This window comes from Botrytis sinoallii, assembly GCF_014898435.1.
Source record: "Botrytis sinoallii strain Bc 23 chromosome Unknown BSIN_009, whole genome shotgun sequence".
NCBI lineage: Eukaryota > Fungi > Ascomycota > Leotiomycetes > Helotiales > Sclerotiniaceae > Botrytis > Botrytis sinoallii.
Genome location: NW_024066036.1, coordinates 529,373 through 549,234, shown reverse-complemented (window position 1 = coordinate 549,234; position 19,862 = coordinate 529,373). Strand labels below are relative to the sequence as shown.

At 43.5% G+C, this 19,862-nt stretch overlaps 6 protein-coding genes across 6 annotated transcripts; 4 read left to right on the top strand and 2 right to left on the bottom strand.

Moving 5' to 3' along the window:
* Nucleotides 1–175: 175 nt before the first annotated feature.
* EAF02_005764 (uncharacterized protein) lies at nt 176–1,293 on the top strand (the record flags this gene model as incomplete). Its single annotated transcript, XM_038901812.1, has 2 exons — nt 176–263; nt 368–1,293. The coding sequence occupies 2 exons, from the start codon at nt 176–178 to the stop codon at nt 1,291–1,293; spliced, it is 1,014 nt and encodes a 337-aa protein (XP_038758029.1).
* Nucleotides 1,294–3,425: 2,132 nt separating this feature from the next.
* EAF02_005763 (uncharacterized protein) lies at nt 3,426–5,396 on the top strand. The gene is made up of 2 exons (XM_038901811.1): nt 3,426–4,449; nt 4,595–5,396. The coding sequence occupies exons 1-2, from the start codon at nt 3,905–3,907 to the stop codon at nt 5,271–5,273; spliced, it is 1,224 nt and encodes a 407-aa protein (XP_038758028.1). The 5' UTR covers nt 3,426–3,904; the 3' UTR covers nt 5,274–5,396.
* A 1,545-nt stretch (nt 5,397–6,941) lies between these two features.
* EAF02_005762 (uncharacterized protein) lies at nt 6,942–10,647 on the bottom strand (the record flags this gene model as incomplete). Its single annotated transcript, XM_038901810.1, has 4 exons — nt 6,942–7,394; nt 7,443–7,895; nt 7,937–8,207; nt 8,314–10,647. 4 exons carry the CDS (start codon nt 10,645–10,647, stop codon nt 7,237–7,239), a joined length of 3,216 nt encoding a protein of 1,071 aa, XP_038758027.1. The 3' UTR covers nt 6,942–7,236.
* A 214-nt stretch (nt 10,648–10,861) lies between these two features.
* EAF02_005761 (uncharacterized protein) lies at nt 10,862–11,275 on the bottom strand (the record flags this gene model as incomplete). The annotated part of the gene is made up of 2 exons (XM_038901809.1): nt 10,862–10,989; nt 11,044–11,275. 2 exons carry the CDS (start codon nt 11,273–11,275, stop codon nt 10,862–10,864), a joined length of 360 nt encoding a protein of 119 aa, XP_038758026.1.
* A 960-nt stretch (nt 11,276–12,235) lies between these two features.
* EAF02_005760 (uncharacterized protein) lies at nt 12,236–13,745 on the top strand (the record flags this gene model as incomplete). Its single annotated transcript, XM_038901808.1, has 2 exons — nt 12,236–12,293; nt 12,442–13,745. 2 exons carry the CDS (start codon nt 12,236–12,238, stop codon nt 13,743–13,745), a joined length of 1,362 nt encoding a protein of 453 aa, XP_038758025.1.
* A 1,717-nt stretch (nt 13,746–15,462) lies between these two features.
* On the top strand, nt 15,463–17,073 carry EAF02_005759 (uncharacterized protein; the record flags this gene model as incomplete). The annotated part of the gene is made up of 1 exon (XM_038901807.1): nt 15,463–17,073. The coding sequence occupies one exon, from the start codon at nt 15,463–15,465 to the stop codon at nt 17,071–17,073; it is 1,611 nt and encodes a 536-aa protein (XP_038758024.1).
* Between the last annotated feature and the right edge of the window lie 2,789 nt (nt 17,074–19,862).

The following is a 19,862-nucleotide window of genomic DNA, read 5'->3' as shown; positions in this document are numbered from 1 at the left end:
AATTTCCAAAGAAAGGAAGCACAGAATTGGTGACCTTCGTAATTGCGGATTCGTCGAAATTTCTCTGAAATACGTTATCTATCCAAAGAGGAGACACATTGACGTGAAAACGGATTATATATATATATATATATATCTCGAGTATCACCCACAAACACGTCAAGATATTGCAATCATGGCCTCCTCTCCTACCTCCCCAGATATCACGATGTCGAACAAAGATAAAGAGAATGGAGGACTTACGCTTGCTATTATTGGTTGTGGTAAGTATCTCTCCTATTCTGCTCATCTATTTGTACTCTTGTGAGAGGTTGCACAGAGCACAGCTCATTAGCCCCTTGATAAGTCACCTGACATGCTTCTTTAGGAACAATGGGCACTTCAATTCTCACTGGTATTCTCAACGCAAAGTCCAAAGGCGCTGCTACAGATTCAAATATAAACACATTTATCGCCACAGTCAACACAATGGCTTCCGTGATACGATTGCGCAAAAAATTCCATTCGAGCGAATCACGTGTTCATATCCTTGTTGGGAATGACGGGGTACTTCAAGCTATGCAAAAGGCGGATATTGTTTTACTAGCGTGTAAGCCATATACAATCGAGGGAGTACTCTCAATGCAAGGAGTTAAAGAGGCATTGGGAGGAAAACTGGTGATTAGTGTAGCAGTAGGGACACCGGTGGAAAAGATGACGGCTGCAATCGGAATCTCAGAATCTTCCATTGGAAAAGGCAAAGGAAAAGAAATTGCCATCGTCCGCGCAATGCCGAGTCTAGCAGCCAGTTTTGGGGAATCAAATACCGTAGTGGAAATATCTCCTTCGATGGTTCTTTCGCAACAAAATAAATCTATTGTTCGCTACATTTTTAGATGTATAGGATCGATAGTGGAGGTGGGTCCTGGGCAATATGATGCGGCCAGTGTGATGGCGGCAACGAGCATGGCGTTTTTAACAGTGGCGCTTGACGGGATACTAGATGGGGGCGTGAAGGAGGGGATTAAGAGGTGTGAGGGAAGGGATATCTTGGTGAGGAGTTTGAAGGGCTTGGTTGGACTGTTGGAGGGCAAGGGAGAAGAGAGCAGTGGGGATGATGGAAAAAGAGATGGGAAGGCGAATGGAAGGCAAAAGGAGAAGTCGAAAGGAATGACGGGCGATGAGATTAGAGAACAGTTCAGTAGTCCGAGAGGAACGACGATTGAGGGGCTGGTGGGACTGGAGGAGGACAGAGTGAGGTATGCATATTGTAGGAGTGTGATGAGAGCGACGAAGCGAAGTTTGGAAATGTAGATTTATTGTTTTTTGGCGTTTCAGATTTATGCATATACATTAGTGTTTTCGAACAAGTGTTTCAATCTTTCACTTTGTTCTTTCCAAATTCCATTTGGCCTGTGCTCCGGCTCTTACTCTTTCCCAGAGCAGCGTAACTAAAGCGTTAGCTCCTAAAAGTCTGACGAAGTAGAAAATCAAGGAACAAAACTGGAAAGGGTACAGAACAATCAGCTTCGAGTCATGGAGAAGGTACCTGAGGTCGAGCTTCAGGCTCGTAATGTGCATGGGAAGGAGGTATTAACTACAGCGGACATGATTCGATACGTACCTTAGATACTATTCTTCATTGCAAGCTACCCGGAGACAGTTTTACTATCCAGGGGGAAACATGGTGAGCAACATCCAGTCATGTGCTCGCCGTTATTTCAAGAAATCTATTCTAGTATTGCAGAACAGCAACGCACACTTGCTGTACAGGATCGAGCCACGAATGCCCCCAATCTTTAATTAAGAAGGGTTAGAAGCCTAGTATGTGTTGAGAGTAACGATACTGAGGAGCTGTCTTCCTTCAACGGATATATCGGAACGAATTTGAGAATGCCATGGATTTAAGATTACACCACTCCTTTGGTACACCAATACGAGATTCTGAGAAGACCGCTAGATTCAAAAGGAAGAGTAACCTACACCATTTTGCGTAAATACCTTGACATTTCATAAGCGTACTCTCTAATGCAACTTGTGAGCAGCTAGCGCAGCTTTCCTGTTAAACGCCGGTAACATTTTCCTTCGATAGTTATTGCCATCACGTTAAACCTGGGGTTACATGGCCCACTTCAACGTCGATTTAACCTTAAAGATCTGGCTTGAGACAAAAGTTGACTTAATAAGATTGCGCCCAGCTATGTGGTGGCGCTTTTGCTAATGTTAAATTTACCTCGTCGTTTACTCCTGCTGCCAAAGATATCGGTGAGAGATATATTTGATAAGATAAGTGTTGAGTGTGATTGGTCGAAGAGAAGTCTTCATAGCTGCTTTAATGATTCTATAGGTAGGCTCGTACGCTGCTATCGCTACTTTAAAACGGCCAGCCAGATGACAAATCAGCACATCCACCATCGCGCGTACCGATGAAATTTCGAGATGAAAAAATCAACCTCAATCAATATTGACGCTCTCATACCCTTTCCAAACGAATCAACATACCGACAGAGGAGTCATTTATACGAAAACTACGAATTATCTTGGCCAGAATCCTCTCACAGAAAATTGAAATTATACATGTATCTAAACGCAACGACTGTTCATCTGAATTGAGAACTTGAAACTGCTCAGCCGCTTTCTTCAAGCTACTGGTCAATGCTATGAAACGAAAGAAGACATATTAAACTCCTTTCGGCAAATTGAGCAAGCCCTTCAGTCAAAAAATGTCACAATTCTGTACAAATTCGTTTCGTGGCATAGATCTGACAAGGTTAGGCGTTTTTTTCTTCTACCCTTCCACTTGGTACCAATGCTGGAAACACAAAATACTGTGATCAAAATCCATTCAGCTACTTTACTAGCCAAATGCAGAAAAGTGGGATGAACACATTGACCAATCAGTATAAAGAACGGTTATAGAACAAGGGGCTAGGCTCTTTCACCTACGACTCACCAATCGGAGGAAGTGTGCTCTTGTAAGCACCAACGATCGGTTCGACACTTGGATGAGCTGATCTAAAGTCTTCGCGCTGGCCAAGCCATAGAAAGTGATGGTAACCGATATTGACCTGCTATAGGACTATGTCAATTATTGATTTTTGGGTCTCGATGTTATCATACCGCAAACATTTTTGGGACTTTCAGATCGTCTGCAGACCATTTACCTAAAGACAGGTTAGCAATGCTCCAGAATTGCGATTTTCTTGTCTTCCAACTCCTCTCGAGATTTACTTTGAGATTTACCTATGAGCTCATCCAATGTAAATCAAAGATCCATCTATGAACACACGTTCTCACGTCATCCAATTATATGAAGATGAGACACCAAAACTCTGGAGCAAGGCCCAACTGCTTTACAAATGATCTTCACCAGTGTGGGATCACCTTGTAGTTACTTTGTAGTGGGTCGTTTAAACCCCTGACTTGTTGGAATAAAATCCCCGAAGAGATCCAATTTTAGGACCACAAACGCTCGAGCCACATAGCCCACCATTCAACCTCGAAAGAATCGTAGCCTTCCTGTCAATAAGATCGAGAAACCAATTTCCCGACCGATTCTCAGCAATGCCATAGAATTCTGGGCCTTGGCTTACTTGGGAGCTCCGGCGGCCATCATGGGCTTGAATATAAAGTCTGCCGATTCCCGCTCCTCGGCTTGCCATACTGGTCCATAGGAACGTCCGATCCTATTGCTCCTTCATCCCTTCACAAATTAGTAGCGTGACTTTATTGGCTTCAGACTTGGCACGAGGCATATTGAAGAAATCAGGAAGTCATTTACATCAAACTTTATATTATCACGCGGCCATTCACAGAAAAGGAAAGTAGTGTGAATCATCGAATTTTAATTGATTCATAAAGTCCTGAAACCTGCTTAAGAACAACGCACGAAACCTCTTCCACAGACAAAGTACTACCAGACAACATGCATATCTCTCTGCGTCATATTTTGGCTTCGCTGTCCGTAGCAGCCCTCACTTCTTCGGTTGTCGAGGCTATCCCAACAAAGATCCAGCGATATTCCGAGTCGTCTTTGTTAGCGAAGCGTGCAACGGCTAGAGAAAGCTTGACCCGAGCGGACTTTCAAAACTACGCCTCATCAGCTATCAACGCTCTCCAGAAAACATACTGGAACGCCCCCTCCGGACTATGGGGCTCCTACGACAAGAGTGGAAAGTTCTCCCCACAGTGGTGGCCTTCCGCCAATGTCCTCACAATGATGGCGAACTACTATGGAAAATACCCAACCACAGCTACATGGATGCCAGATGTTTTTGCGACAATCTTGACGCATGCCCCAGCGTATGCGAAAGGATTTCTTAATGATTACTATGATGATGAACTTTGGTGGGTATTGGCTTGGATTCAAGTTTATGATGCGACTGGAAATGTTACCTATCTTAATACCGCGGCTGAAATATATGAAGATTCCAAGAGTGTTTATGGTAATACTCCTTGTGGTGGCTTATGGTATGTTTATTTCCATTCACTCTCGGTCAAATGACTACCAATCTCCCCTTCCACAAATCACGACATAATTTCTTTGCATTTCATCATGTGGCTACTTTCACAAACAGTGTTACAAAGTTGAACAAACATACTAACAATCAATCAGGTGGGACAAGAACCACGCCGGTGTCAACAGTGTAGAAAATGAGCTCTACCTCACCGCCTCCGCCAAACTCGCCAACCGCCTCCCCGCGAAAAAGAACTCTCAAGGTCAAGGTTACTACTATTCCCAAGCTCTGATTGCTTACGACTTCCTTATCACCAACACCACTACCTCCATGAACCCCTCTACTCATCTCTTCAACGACGGCATCTCCATGACCACATGCAAAAACAACGGAAAAATCGTGTTCACTTACAATCAAGGGATTATCCTATCCGGTCTGACCGAACTCACCTGGAGCACGAGAAGTCATTCCTACACTGCCCTCGCGGTTCAAATTGCCAACTCAGTCATCGCCAACATGACTACCTCTGAGGGAATCCTGCAGGAAAAAGCCTGCGAGCCTAATGCCTGTAATGGAGACGAACAACAATTCAAAGGTGTCTTTACACGCAATCTCTCATTCATGGTTAACAGAGCTACCGGCATGGACGCAGATGTTCTCGCCAAGTATCGAGCTTTCCTAGCGCTCAATGCAGAGAGTATCATTCGCAAGGATACTAGTAGTGATAACATGCTCGGATTGGTGTGGAGTGGCGCCACCAAACCGGTGTATAGTGTTCAGACTGATGGAAGCGCACTGGATACGCTTGTAGGAGCTGCTATCACGGCTCTGAATTAGGGATGAGATTGGATGGAATGAAGATGATGACTCGTGATGTGGATCGAAGGACAGGTTATGAAGATATGCTAGGGAGGAAGTATGATGTACCCATTCCTCAAACGCCTTTTATACTGGAGCAATTTCCCCATCGGAAACTGCGCATTTATTGCTGTGGAAGCAGGCAAAGCGTGGATTTTTTTTCTCTTTTCTTGGCGGGGGGCACAACAGATACCACTTTGCATTTGTTATTATTTATTTATCTCACTTGGCGTTTGGGGTACGGGCTGGAAAATACATCATCACGAGCGTTTTAGGGAGTTCTTTGAGATGGAGTTCAATTGAATGAAGTATGATTGATGATGATGATGATAATTCAGTCTGAGACTGATTTAATAATCACATCTTCGAGTTTGAATATTTACAGACAGGAGTGTGGAAGGTTCCACGCTGTATAGTACATAGATAGATAGCATTTTGCACATAGGTACATACAATATAGCATGGTTTACACCTTACACCTTACATGTGTAAGATCTTACACACACGATCTAAATCCATCCCATCCATCATATCCATCACATTCGAAAATCTAGACCCCCAAGACCCCAAACCCCCCCCCCCCCCCCAAAAAATCCACAACCAATGAATCGGAAATCGGAAATCGAAAATCATCTATCCACATGTCTGAGATAAGAAAATGGAAAAAAATGTAAGAATCTAGCAGAAAAATGCATAATGTTGAGATGAACCACAAACGAAGAACCATGTAGCGATCTCTCGCTTGGTGGGGGGCGGGATGCGCGGATGGAGGGAGGTTCCTTGTACATTGGTATATCATGTAAAGCTATGGTTCCCACGTGTGGGTTTGGTTTATGTGAAACGATGGGTTTTTGATAGGGAATTATATATATTATATTTTTTGATGGGTTTGGTTTGTTTGGATTATAGGGGTATGTTTTTGTTTGGGGAGTTGAGGTTGTTGAAGTGTTTAAGGTGGATGGATGGGTTGCTGTTGGTGCCAATTGATTTTTTGAGATGGGGATTGGAATGTCACGGACTGGTTAGAAGAGAGTAGCGGGTGGCTAAAGATGCATGAGAATAGAAAGCAAGGTCGTATGGAATTATTTGTTTGGGGGTGAAGTAAGCTGATACGGCGATATTATGGAGTGGAAAGTACAGCTCATAAAAAAGCCCGGATCAAGTATAAAACATCGCGAAACATTTTGAACTTGAAGTGTATGGATATCATTGATGTACCAGAAATTAGTTTAAGCCCCATGATTCCATCATGCCCTCGATTCGATTCCCATCGTGCCCTTGTATGCTCTAACCGCGATATGTGTTTTCTAGCACTCAATGATCCATATGGAATCATTCCTTCGCGGTACTCCAAATCGAATGCCCTGCCACATATCTTTCGAAAGTCGTAGAAACCATCAACATCAAACTAGGAGCGAGCCAACTAGCCAACTAGCCATCCAGCCAACCACTCAGAGCGTGAGAGGAGTAACAAAGCCGGTGTTTTGACTATTGGTCGGGGACATGAAATGCAAAGCGAGACAAGTAAAATAAAATACAACGCAACGGATCATTTAGATGACTTCGTCGGGAATAGCTCCAGGATGTCCTTGGTAACTAAATCCCGAGCCCCCCCTAATAAATCCCGAGCCCCCCCTGGTAGCGGTTTACTGGGACAGTCAAAGTTGCCAACCTCTTCGACCGCGTGATCCATAAATTTCTGAAATATCTCTACGCCAGTTTCTCCTCCATTCCAACGAACACCGCAATTGCGTATTTTATCTTTGCTTTGAAGGAGTAGCTGCTTCCAATCATCCGTAAAGTAACAGCGGGAGCGGCTAGTGTGGAGGTTTGCCATGGGTTTATGGGCAAGGGAGCTCAAATGTAGAGCGCAATTCACCTTTTTATACAATTGGTAAGGGGTTAAATCGTAATCTTCTGTTCTTGGTAGAGGCCACAGATTTTATTCGCCCAGATGTTTGCTCATAAGCCCGTACATTGCCAACGGACATAGCTCTTTGCATGGGCTGTTCACATTGCCGTTCAGGAGCCCTTTCATGATGTCTGCGGTAAATGTTGTCAGGGAGTAGATCATATCTTTACGCAAGCGAATGATTGTATCTATTGATTATTAATGCAACGAAAAGTAACATGCGGTGTGGGGCTCACCTGTGATTTCAAGAGGTAACGGACTCCCTTCCAAATCCAACGGGTAGGGTTCTGTGTAGAATGGCGGATTACCCATCACACATCTCCCATCATCGCCAATGGTTAGTTGCAGTGCCAGAATTTTCATCATGTGGTAGAATTTTTCTTTTCTCCCAAAGTAATAGGCAATCCATAACCATCCTTCTCGGTGTGGTAGATACGCCTCATTTGCCTCATCTTTCAACCAACCCTGAATCCATGGTTTAACCAGACTTCTATAGTCGTACTGATCGCAGATAACGGCAATGTTGTATAGAACTTCGTACGGTAATTGCGAGGGAATCTTCGAGAATTTCAGATGCGCAATCCGTAGAAGTATCAACAAAGCTTCTGGATTATCGTCTGTAAAATCCAACTCAATGTCGGGAAATGGCTCTTCGGGGACTCCGCAGGCTTTCTTCGAATTTGGCTCTTCTTCATTTAAAAGTGAGGATAGAAGAGGGAATGGAAGGAACCAACGAACTTCTTCCAAAACTGAGCTGGCGAAGCAAAGCGCATGAGAGGATAATCTGAAAGTGATTTATTCGTCCACCATGTTTGGCTTTGGCTCGCACGTCGCCGTTCTCGAAAACGAAAGGGTGCTCCTGATTTTCCATTTTGTTGCACTAGAAATTTCGGTGGTTTTGTAGTCGCAGTCGCAGTCGCAGTTGTAGTTGCGATTTTGGTTATAATTGTGATGCGATTGTTGTTGTATCGAGAGCACTTAAGGTTTTCGTCTTGCTTTAACTAAGTTTGAAAAAGCTTTAGCGCGCAGTTTCCAGCTCGGATAAAACATGCCCGACCATTATAATAAGATGTTTGAAATTCACTGTTACGGTTTATTAAAGTGAACTTGTTCTTTCTTACTATTTTTTCTTCGCTGGCTCATCCATTTTCCCCATTTAGTGCCAAGCGTCCCGTGCCTACTCCCAGTTTTGTTTCCTTGATCAGACCGTACTGAATGTGAACAATCACCACCTTCTTCCACATTTGTCATCATCTCAAGTTCCCCAAGTGGTACCATGCTCACTCGCCCGTGTGCACACATGAAAGGAAACTTGCAGTTTGCCAATCTTCTAACCAACTCTCTGCACTCATCAACACCAAGTTCATCATTAAACATAATTGCAGTCCTACAAGCTCTACTATTCAACAGCTCCAAGACGCTCTTTGGGATGTGAGCTATCCTCTCAATCCAAGTGGATGCTGGGGTAACGGTAGGATGCAAAGTTGGATTCTCATGATACGAATAAAGCTCTGTACGGAGAATATGAAGGAGTAGGCTCGGATTTGCGACAAGTCTGGCAGTTATCAAGGGTGGAAGATATCGGACGGTGATAGTGGTACCCGTTGGCGAAACTGAATAAATGATTCCCCAATAGCAAAAATGATTCATGTAGGTACGAAAAAGCTGAGAATCTTTTGTTGAGATATTAAAGTTAAGGGATTTCTCAAGAGGTGTAGTGAATACTGATGCTGACGCTGGAATGTTTGAGACTGTGGGCGATGTAAGAAAATCAGATAAAAGAGTTTCTATTCGAATTCGTTCGTCCGCTGCGTGCTGATCGATAATCACAAGAAGAGAAGTCGAATCTTCTCCAGCTATAGATCTTCTTTGAAGATTGGCCAGAATAAACTTTTTATCTACTTGTGAGATGATCTCTGCGTCTCGTAAAGCTTTTTTTGAGATGCGCCCATGAAGTCCTGATGAAGTGTCTTCAAATGCCTTCTCGATTTCAGCTTGTGAACAGTGTTGATGACGACCATGTATAATTTCTTGTGTCTCCAGATCTAGCCCATCCATCGATACCTGAGGTATTGAAGGTTGAGCAGGAGCGAACACTGGATTCTCCCACCTATTCAGAATGTCATCGATCCATGGAATAGGCTGCTTATCGCTTGTAAGAGACTTTTTGACCGCAGTCAAGCGAGAAGATGAATTGGAAATAAACTGTTTTATGTGCTTTCCGTCCTCTTTCTTTTCAGATACGACAAGACCCGTCCGCCTGTTCACTAGAGATTTGACTTTATTTACAGGATTGACCCATACAAGCCAGTTCATCTCCATTTCATCTGATTCTTGCACTTTATCAGTGAACGGTGTTGCTTTGGAGATTGGTGCTTGACTTTCTTCGAAAGTACATCGAGTCAATTGTCCTGATTTGGAAAACAAAGCTGTTTCTGCTCGCACCTCCACCTTTGAGCTAACTTTTACTGGTATACTAAAGTTTTCTGGCGTATCTGTAAACTTTCTATGTGGTTGTTCAATCCCTGTTTTGATTTTTGACCAAGACCCAAAAGGGGAATCAGACGCGGAATGCGACTGACGAAAAGAAGGAAGTTTTACTTTCGTTCCCAGCGTATCTATTCTTACTCTTTTCTGGCTGTTATTCTCGTCGCCATCACCAGAAGACCCCGGCGTAGTTGGGAAAGTTTTCATATCTTGACAAGATTGATTGGTCTTAGTTGGTCCACTTTGCTCCAGAATCTCTGAATTTGTTGTTGAAGTGGCCAATTCTGATCTCTTAGTGCGATTCCCGCGTGCCAGTTTTGGCCGGAAATGATTCCTGGTTAGAAATTCTACAATAATCGCGTGCAAAAATTTCAGAATCTTGTCAAGAGTATTCCGCTTCTCGTCTAACACATCGTCAACCTTCAATCTTGCATGCTTTAATGGATCGACTTGGTGAACATTGATGTAAAACATTGGCCATCGATCAACACTCTTCTTCCCTGCTTTGAGCTCTTTGTTGGTGTACCCATCACCCTTAAACCTTCGGTCCTTAGATCTCCTTTTCAATTCAATTTCATCGAGCTCATTTGCCTCCTCTTGATTTCCGAACGAGGAATTGAGAAACCAACGATTGATTTCTTCATAAATGAAATTACAGTTGTCTTGAGAAATCAAAGGTTCTATCCCAAATGCTAGAAACTGAATGTGCTTGGTTGCATTTGGGATCAGAGAAATCGCGCCATTGACAATCAAGCTTGACGTGGAGGCACTAACAGGTATCCAGGATGACTTTTCATCAATTGCGATATATGAGGCTTTGGAGAGTATACTACAAGTATTGAACAGATCAACACTTCCAACTGGGCGCCATTCAGATGTTGCTGAGACCTTCGGATGGTAATTTTCTGGTCTGTACCATTTTCCTTTATAGATACCGAAATATCTTTTGGCCATGCGAGCAAGAGCGAGACAATATCTTTACGTAACCATCCCACATCTGAGCAATGACCTGCCTGTTTCCAGATGCAATGGGCTCTCTGCTTTACGCGTACTGGCATACTGCCGAACAGATTTCGAACAGTAACACGTGTACCGTCTTCAAAAGAAGCAAGATGATGTTGATCGGGGGCTGGGGTTTGACGTGACACAACTTCGGACCTATGCATATTTATTGAATTGTGCGAGTGGTGCAGATGATGATGCGAAGTGATTGAGAGTAAGGATAAAGCAGATAATGAGGCAATAAACGTTCCGTAGCCCCATGAGTTGGATTCGAGGCATTTAGCTTCGAAGAATCTGGCATAGGTGAGTTATATTTCTGGATGCATCAGAAGGTATGTGATAACATACGATAGAGCTTTCCCAAGCCTCCATTCTCCCCGAATTCTAATGGCAATATACCAAGTCCATTGTCCTCTACCATACAACTTCCACGGCCATAGTCTACATCAATATCAATCCTGGAGCAAGAAGCATCCAAACAATTCTTAACAAGCTCAAAGATGACACCATTAAGGGTGGTAATGGTTGAAGAGGATTTTATTTGTGCTATTGCATCTGGAGGCAATGGTTGTATAGACATGTTGAAAGCAATGAGCAGGTCATTTAATATGAGTATGGGCAGATAAACAAATCAGATACCACACACGATTCATGTGGGTGAAATCATATTGCTCTGTAGGAAGGAGTAGAATGAGCAAGAGCCATCTAGCAAAATCATGTGAATGGTTAGTACTGTAAGGATCAATTCATCGTAGAAGAAGAAGTCATCCACGTTGAAAACCCTACATATATGGGGGTATCGCAGCCACAGTTGTATTTAGATATAGTAGGTATACCACTGAAGTATGAATGAAAAACCTTCAACTTTCGATGTTGAAGCATCAGAACCATTCGAGTAGATCACATGATCAGTTTCTAATCTGGCACTAAGCCTTAGCTAGACTAGCTAGCACGCAGTAGTAATTATGACGGTCGGAGGTTTAGATGTGAATCATCCGAAGGGTAAGCTGCAGCTTATGTAATCCATTATTGAGTCGATTGATTGGTCCAATTGATTGATCGATCAAATCAAGCACCAAACAAGCACCAAGGGTTTTTGGCACTAGAGAAGAGAGACCTTGGTTAGAGTGATGGTCATTAGAATGAATCAGCGAATTTCCATTCGAACCAAATCATCATCGTCGTCTGAACTTCTTCTTTTCTTCTTATCATTGTGCCAAAGATAAAGGTATCAAATTACACCTGAATTCCCATTTTTCTTACTTGAGAGAGAATTTTGGTGTCTTGTTACTTTTACTCCTTCTTTCTTCTTTCTTTCTTATCTGCCCTAGGGCAAAGGGCAAGGCAAGGCGGAGCAAAGCAAAGCAAAGGGAAATACCGAGATAACACATCAAACCACGATAACCCGGCCATTTGGAATCTACAATCAAATATCTCCCATTCATTCTCCAATTCCCAATCTTCATATCCTTTCTACGCTTTCTATATCCTCTCCGCATAACACCGCTCCGAGCCAAGCCAGACACATAGATTTCGCACAATGGCGGCCACGGAGTTAGCACAGCAACAACAATCTCCTCCAAACTCACAACAACATGGTATGAGCCACATTACAGTTCCATTTCCGTTCCCAGCCTCATAATTCATTCATCACAATGATACTTTCAGTTGATCGTGCATTAACATATCCTATCACTTTTGCCTGACTCTTATTCTCAACTTATCATCAACTAACAGATATGCCAGACCGTTCTGAACAAGTAGGAGGACGTCGTAGACCATTTACAACATGGATGAAAAAGTTCACTAATTTCAAAAGTGGCTCTTCAACTGCAAATTCCAATCAAACCACTAACGCGAAACGAAATGGTCAACAAACAAAGGCGAGCTTAAAGAAACAATCTCCTTCGAAGAATAACAACCCATATCCAGAATCCGGTCGCATAAACGGTACTGCGGCAGCGCCTGCCTCTCGCGATAGACATTTGTCATTTTCCACCGTACCAACCGGTAACTCGGTCAGCACGTCATCGTTGGAAAGAAGTCGAAGATCAACACAATATTCTGAAGATGGACATCCACCGCCAACAATCGGAAACAAATCCGTAGCTCCTACAACGGGCGAGGAACACGACGTTGCAAGATCAGACATTGCAGCATCCCATGCGCCATCTTCAGGTGAAGCTACAAATGCTACAATTGGATGCGGGGTTAGCACTGGTAGAGGTGCTGATAGTACATTTTCTTCTCCGGCACCATCCGTCAGATCTTTAACTACAACTCTTACAACGATTCATTCTGCTGGAGCTCCTGGCACTACCGTTTCGCACAATCATGCCTCAAATAACACACAAGGTATTCAATTCACACATCAGTTTCCCACCTCCCCACCAGCCACAGCCTTGCCCGCACATTTGGCCCCACAAGGTAGTGGAGGTCACCCTGCGACATACAATACAGCTACAGCGAACAATCTCCTCACAGATAACGCATCTATCTTGACTTTGGCCTCATCTTCTAAACGCAGACGAAGGCGATCTATGGATACTGATGCATCGGTTCGTGCTTTGGCGCCTTCTTCAGTATTTGGTGGCAGTCGCGAAAGTCTACCATTGAGCGTTTTAAGTGCTACAATTGACGGTTCTACTATCACATCACCAACTGGTCTATATCAACCACGCCCTATCGCAAATGAGAGAGCTAGCATTTACTCTTCGACAGGTGTTGCTCCAGCTTTACCAAGCGAAAGGAATAGTTATTACGCCAACAAACAATCTTTGGCAAATGATGGTGGAAGTGTGAAAAGTGGGTTATTAGGTCATGGCAGGACAGACAGCATCTCTGGAAGTATCGGTGGCATGGCTGCTCCGGGAAGCCCACTAGCTAGTCCACGCGATCCTACAGGCTCTACCGGAAGATTGAGTCGAAGTAACTCGGGTTGGGGAGAAAATGGTGAACTTGTGATCACAGATACTACGCACACTCTAGACGGAGAAGATGCGAAAGACAAAATTGTTAGGGAGGAATTGGAAGAAGAGAACGAAAAGTAATTTTTCATAATACTGGTATTTGGAGCGTAGGGAATATGAGGATGAGCGATGTTTCAAAATATGAAAGTGGATTTAAGGTCGGATAGAAATGCGGAGAATGGACATCGAGGAAGATGTCGGTTGGTGTTTGGGTTCTGTGATTTACGGTTTATGCACCAAAGATACCCGATAATTTTTGATTGAACTTCTAGGTTCTTGATTCCCAAATGTTCCTGTTTATCGGGTTTCGAGAATATTCATGGGGGTGAGTGTGTAATCAAGAGATGGTTTTGAAACATGAAATATTATCTGAAGTATTCCATCTCAAGATTTCTTAAATTATATCGTTTGTGATCCATTGCAGCTGATTAGATCGGATCGTTCTTTTGAAATATCAAAACTTATCTGCAAAACTCGAGTTCAGTAAAAATGGAACATTAACATCAACTCTACCGTCCAAAGTATCTGAGATGTGTTGAGATCTAGTCCGCACTAGACTAATTCTCTGTGCATTTTGAATAAGTGAATGAAAAGTATTCTCCGAATACACATTTTTGAGGAGTTGACTTCGCTCCCATATCTTTATGGCAAGAGGTCGATGAAAGTGTCTGGATAAGAAAGGAATACTAATTTTACTCTCTTCAAGTCTTAATCACAAGTCAGAACGCCAAGCGATTGCTTAATCATGTCCAAACGCGTTCACGTGATTCGCCGACTAAAATGCCGAACCGAGGGCATTGAACAAGTGTTTTCGTCTCTAGTACGAAGTATTGTACCAAATATACTTATAGAGTACAGATAATCTCTATTGGAAAGCTGTGCCTGATAAATCCATGCTCAACATGTACGGCATCTATACTGCTTGACCTCGGCTTCGGTTCTGCCTGTTTGCTCAAAGTTCCTGTCGGTCATCGATATGAAAGAGGTTGGATGCCAAGAACATTGAATATACATGTTGCGCGTTTGTCTACGCGTACACTAACTGTGCGTTGCAGAGACGCAAATAGCCTATTTCGGGTTCAAGCATAACTTCTTTCGCTCTAAAAAGAAGTGCCGAGACCAGAGGAAAAATGTCCGAAACCTCCGAACTATCTGGGAACATATTTTCGGCGACATGCATAGCATTACCATATGTCTGCGTAAGAACACTTGATTGTAAGGAGAAGGAGACAATGGACTTGTTGGATTGTCAAGAAAATATCTGATCGTTGGATCGCTGACCAACTTGAGGTAAACAGGTGTTTTGATATGTGGTTGGATTAGAGCCTTCTTTACAAGTTCAACCTATGTTCTGGAATTTGATGCACGGAAGTACTAGGAAGACTGGTATCCTTCTGCAGCCCGCTTTTACTGGATGAACTAGGTGGTCCGGCTCAATACCGCATCTAAACGTCATCCCGAAATTTGAGAAGATATGGAGCATTGAGGTGGCGGTAGACAAATGCCGAAGCTTGAAACGAATCTTCAACGGTGTTAATAATCTATGAGCCCCTTATTAATATCTTTTACCATGCGTAAAGGCTTAGCCACTGGCTCATGCGCAGATCCAAAGCTTGATTTAGCAAGAGTCAATAGCACAATACCCTTTATTCGGGACCGAACAATATATGGGGCACGCAATGGTGAGTAGGTAGCTGCAGTGAGGATATCTTTCAAATGAATATATAAAGAAACATGTTCCGTTCTCATCGGAAGTTTTCTCCTTACTCACTCCTCTCCAATTCACATTCTTTTTACAATGAAGCAGTTTACTTCTCAAGTCCTTGGGGCTGCCGCTCTCGCTCATAGCGCCTCAGCACAACTTTACAACCAAGTAATTCAAACCAACTACGGACCTGTCCAAGGTATTCCTGCCTTCAACTCTTCCCCAAATGGTAACATTTCGAACTGGGAGGATATCACAGTATGGAAAGGTATTCCATATGGTGCCGATACCTCTGGCGAGAATCGATGGACACCTCCAAAGAATGCAACACCTTGGTATACCACTCTCCAAGCAAACAAGATGGGTCCTATTTGTGGACCAGGCAATCCATCCACAACCGGCGGCACTGTTAGCGAAGATTGTTTGAACCTCAACATCTGGACCAACGGTAAATCTACCGATGCCAAGCTCCCAGTTGTCTTTTGGTCTTTCCCAGCAGGTGGTGCTGCCGACCAACCTTTATTTGACGGTGCCGGAATGGCATCTCGAGGCATTGTATTTGTCAATTACAACTATCGTATTAGTGCTCTTGGTTGGCTTTCAACCCCCGAGCTTTCGGCAGAAATGTACAAGGCTACTGGATCCAACAGTTCCGGAAATTGGGGCCAGCTTGATCAAATCCACGCTTTGAAATGGGTACATGCCAACATTGCTGCATTCGGTGGTGATCCAGACCATATCACCGTCATGGGTCAATCCGCTGGGTCAGCTGCTGTCTACCACTTCGTTAACAGTCCATTGTCAAAGGGACTTATTGTCGGAGCCATCGCCGAGTCAGGAACCCGTGATCCATACGATCCTGAGGCCCTTACTCTTGCCGAGAATTATCGTAACCAGTCTTATGCTCTCGCATCCGGCTTAGAGTACATGGCTTCCAAGAACGTTAGCACCATTGCTGAGATGCGAGCTCTCCCTCTTGCTGATCTCGAAGAGTCTCTTTTCGGAAGTACCTTCTCCGATAAATTCGGTAATGTACTTGACGGCTATGCTATCCCCGCCAAATACATCGAGACACTTGCCACGGGCCCAGCAAACGATGTTCCATACATCACTGGAAACACCAAAGATGAGTCCGGAGCAGCCACAAGCACTAATCTCACAGTTGCCGAATACGAAGCTGAAATCGAAGCGCAATACGGTGCTTACAACCTTTCATCCACATTCTTGGAGCTTTACCCAGCTTCAAACACCACTCAAGCAAGTATGGCGTATAATGCTCATTGGCGCGATACTTCCCGTGTCTCCAGTTGGTCGTTCGCCAATCGCTGGTCTGTTAAGTCCAAGTCGCCTATCTGGACATACTATTGGGATCATGCTCCTCCAGGACAAACTCAAGGCGCTTATCACGAGTCTGAAATCAACTATGTTCTTAACAATCTCTACGGAACTGATAAGCCATGGGAAGCTGTTGATTTTGAGATTGCTCTCAAGATGAACGGATACTGGGCAAACTTCGCTAAGACTTTGAACCCCAACAACGGAGGCTCCTACAAAGGAAATGGAACCTTACCACAATGGAATGCCAATTCAGAGACAGACATGGTGACTATGGAAGTTGGTGATGGATTTGGAGAGGTTCTTATTGGTAGTGCAGACCAAGTTGCTGCTATTACCGAATACTTTTCCTACCAGAACCCCGTTTAGATGATGTTTAATGTATTATGGGTTGGGTCTAAATGGCTCTGCACTTAATACTTTCTGTATATGTATTCGTTAAATAGTCAAAAGGAGTCAGCGAGTTAGCGATTCGTTGTTGTGTATATATAGCATTCAATTCAAGTCAACACGAGATACAATCGTGCTCTTGTATTTTAATCACTGCTTTCCTCCGTTACTGAAATGAGTCTTCGAGTACGATTTTTTCCGACTCGCTACTTTTGGAACAAACATTTTACTAATGTCATCCAAATTATCTGATTTATTTCATCTCAACAGAAATCTGCAATTAAATCATACAATCAAATTACTGGCTGCACGTGGCCAAGTTAACATCTTGCAAGGGCAAATCTCAAATCCCATCATTCCAGCTGGGGAATTCATTTTTCCCCCCACAACACCTTACACATTCCTCACATTTATCACTATCGAATTTTCTCCCTCCTCTTCTCACCTTATCTTATTCTTCCTCACCAAAATGATTATTCAAGGTACTCCTTTCCATAATTACCATTCTGTAAGAAAAACAATCGACTTCCATGTACCCCAAAACCTACCAAAAATGATATCTCTCCACTACCACCGCATCCTCCTATTTCTCTTCCTGCTCGTCCTTTCCCTCATCCTCTTCTTACATTTCATATATCCGCATTCATTGAACTTCAACCTGAATCTAAATTCCCTATCCATTTCCAACTCCATTGCTCCATCTAGAAAACAAAAATATATCACCAAAGAAGGAAAATCTATCAATCAGCAAAATATTATCCAGCTACGGGCAAAAATCAAGGAAGGAGAATATCCCGCGCTGGAAAAATTACCAGAAAATGGTGTTTTGGGAGTAGGTGGAGGAGATGGCGAAAAATCTGGGAATGGAGGGGGAGGAGAAAAAGTTATCCATCAGGTGTGGCACAATTGGGAAGGAGGATTTGGGAGAAGAGTTGAGAGACGAGGTGATGGGAAAGTGGATGGGCGGATAGGAGAAGGGAGTTATGGTGAGGGTATGAGGAAGGGAAAAATAAATATCGCGGAAGATAAAGAGGGATGGGAAGTACGTGGAGGCGATGGAGAAATTCCTCATGAATGGGAAGAGAGGAGACAGCATTGTCGGGGGATTAATGAACAGAATGGGTGGAAATATATTGTATGTATCTATTTATCTCTTATATTCTTTTGATTCAGCTCTTTTTTTTCTCATTACTGGGTTTTGAGAAGATAAAACTAATCACCCATACACAGCTCTGGACTTCCCACAAATCCCTCGCGTTCATAAAAACCCACTACCCATCTTTTCTCAGAACATATATATCCTATCCCTCGAATGACCAACGCGTCGAAGCGATGAAATATCTTTTGCTTTATAAATATGGTGGGATTGTATTGGATGCGGATACGATTTGTCTGCGAGCTTTGGATCCATTTTTGATGCTGGGGTTGTTTGTTATGGGTGAACCTTCATCTTCATCTTCATCTGGAAGTAATGACAGAGATGAGAAAGTAGAAGGGACGCTATCAACATGTATCATGGGCGCTCCGAGGAATCATGGATTTGTAGTGGAGTTGATAGATGTGTTGATGGGGTATAATGCGCCAGGGGTTGAAGGAGATGCGAAAAGTGGGAGTGGTAAAAGGATCGAGCATGGAGTTTGACGGGGAAGTTGAAGAAGGGAGAGAAGTTGATGATGGGTCGGAGAGAGGTTTTTGGAGAGGTGGTGGGATGCGTATCATAGGCGGATTGAAGAGGAAGTGTTGGATGTGGGTGTTAGTGTTGGTGCTAATACGTCTACAAGGATGGATGATAAGAGAGGAAATAATGACCGAGAAGAAATCGGATTGCTGGATAGTGTGGGATGGAGAGTTAGTGTGTTGCGTAAGGGAGAGGGTATTGGGAGAGGGCTTTTCGGTGAGTTGTTGAATTCTGTAAATCTTTCTTCCTGTTTGAGGAACAGGTGTACCTCTATCATTTTGACGAGAGCGACGTCTCTTGAGTCATCGATTCTTAAATTTTTAATTCTACCTTTAAGTACGAGTTGAATCAAAATTAGGCCAGAAAAACTAACCATCCCAGGTCCTCACACATATAACGCCAAACCCCCTTTCCCACCCAAACCCAAGCCCCAATCCAGAGCCTCCCACACCTCTCCCACCCACCTTCTCCTTCCCCTCTTAATCCTCATCTCTCTTTCCTCCTCATAACACTGATTTTATACTCTCATCACCGCTCAAACACACGAAAACAACCGCTTATTCGTCGCGATTCAAGTAGATATGAGAGAGGAAGGAGAAGGGAGAGAGTATTGAGAGGTGCGGGACTGGGTGGAGGAAATGGTGGTTGTTTGCTTAATGGGTATGGAGGGGGTGGGTATGGGGGTCAGTGTATGGAGGTGACGGAGAAGGATGGGAAGGGTTTGATGATTGGGGAAGGGGAAGGGGATTGGAGGGAAAGAAGGGGATGGGAGAGGGAGGGTATGAGGGGTGCTGAATAGGTTCTTGCGGGGACTCAGGAAAGATGTGGTATTATAGAGATTGCAATGCGTGTGATTGAGAAATGGCGTTTCAAGCAAATGAAGATCAATGGCTGATTAAACCGTCGTGCAATTTGAATTCGAAGGATAAAAAAAACAGTGTCTTGATTTGAGATTATTCGGGAAACTGGATGGAATCCCAAGAGAAGCGAGGACGTTCATTCATTGAAGCTCCCCTTGCATTTGGATTGGATTCTAATTATATCCACACAACTCGTTCACCTACACGTCTACAAAAGTATTCAATATCAG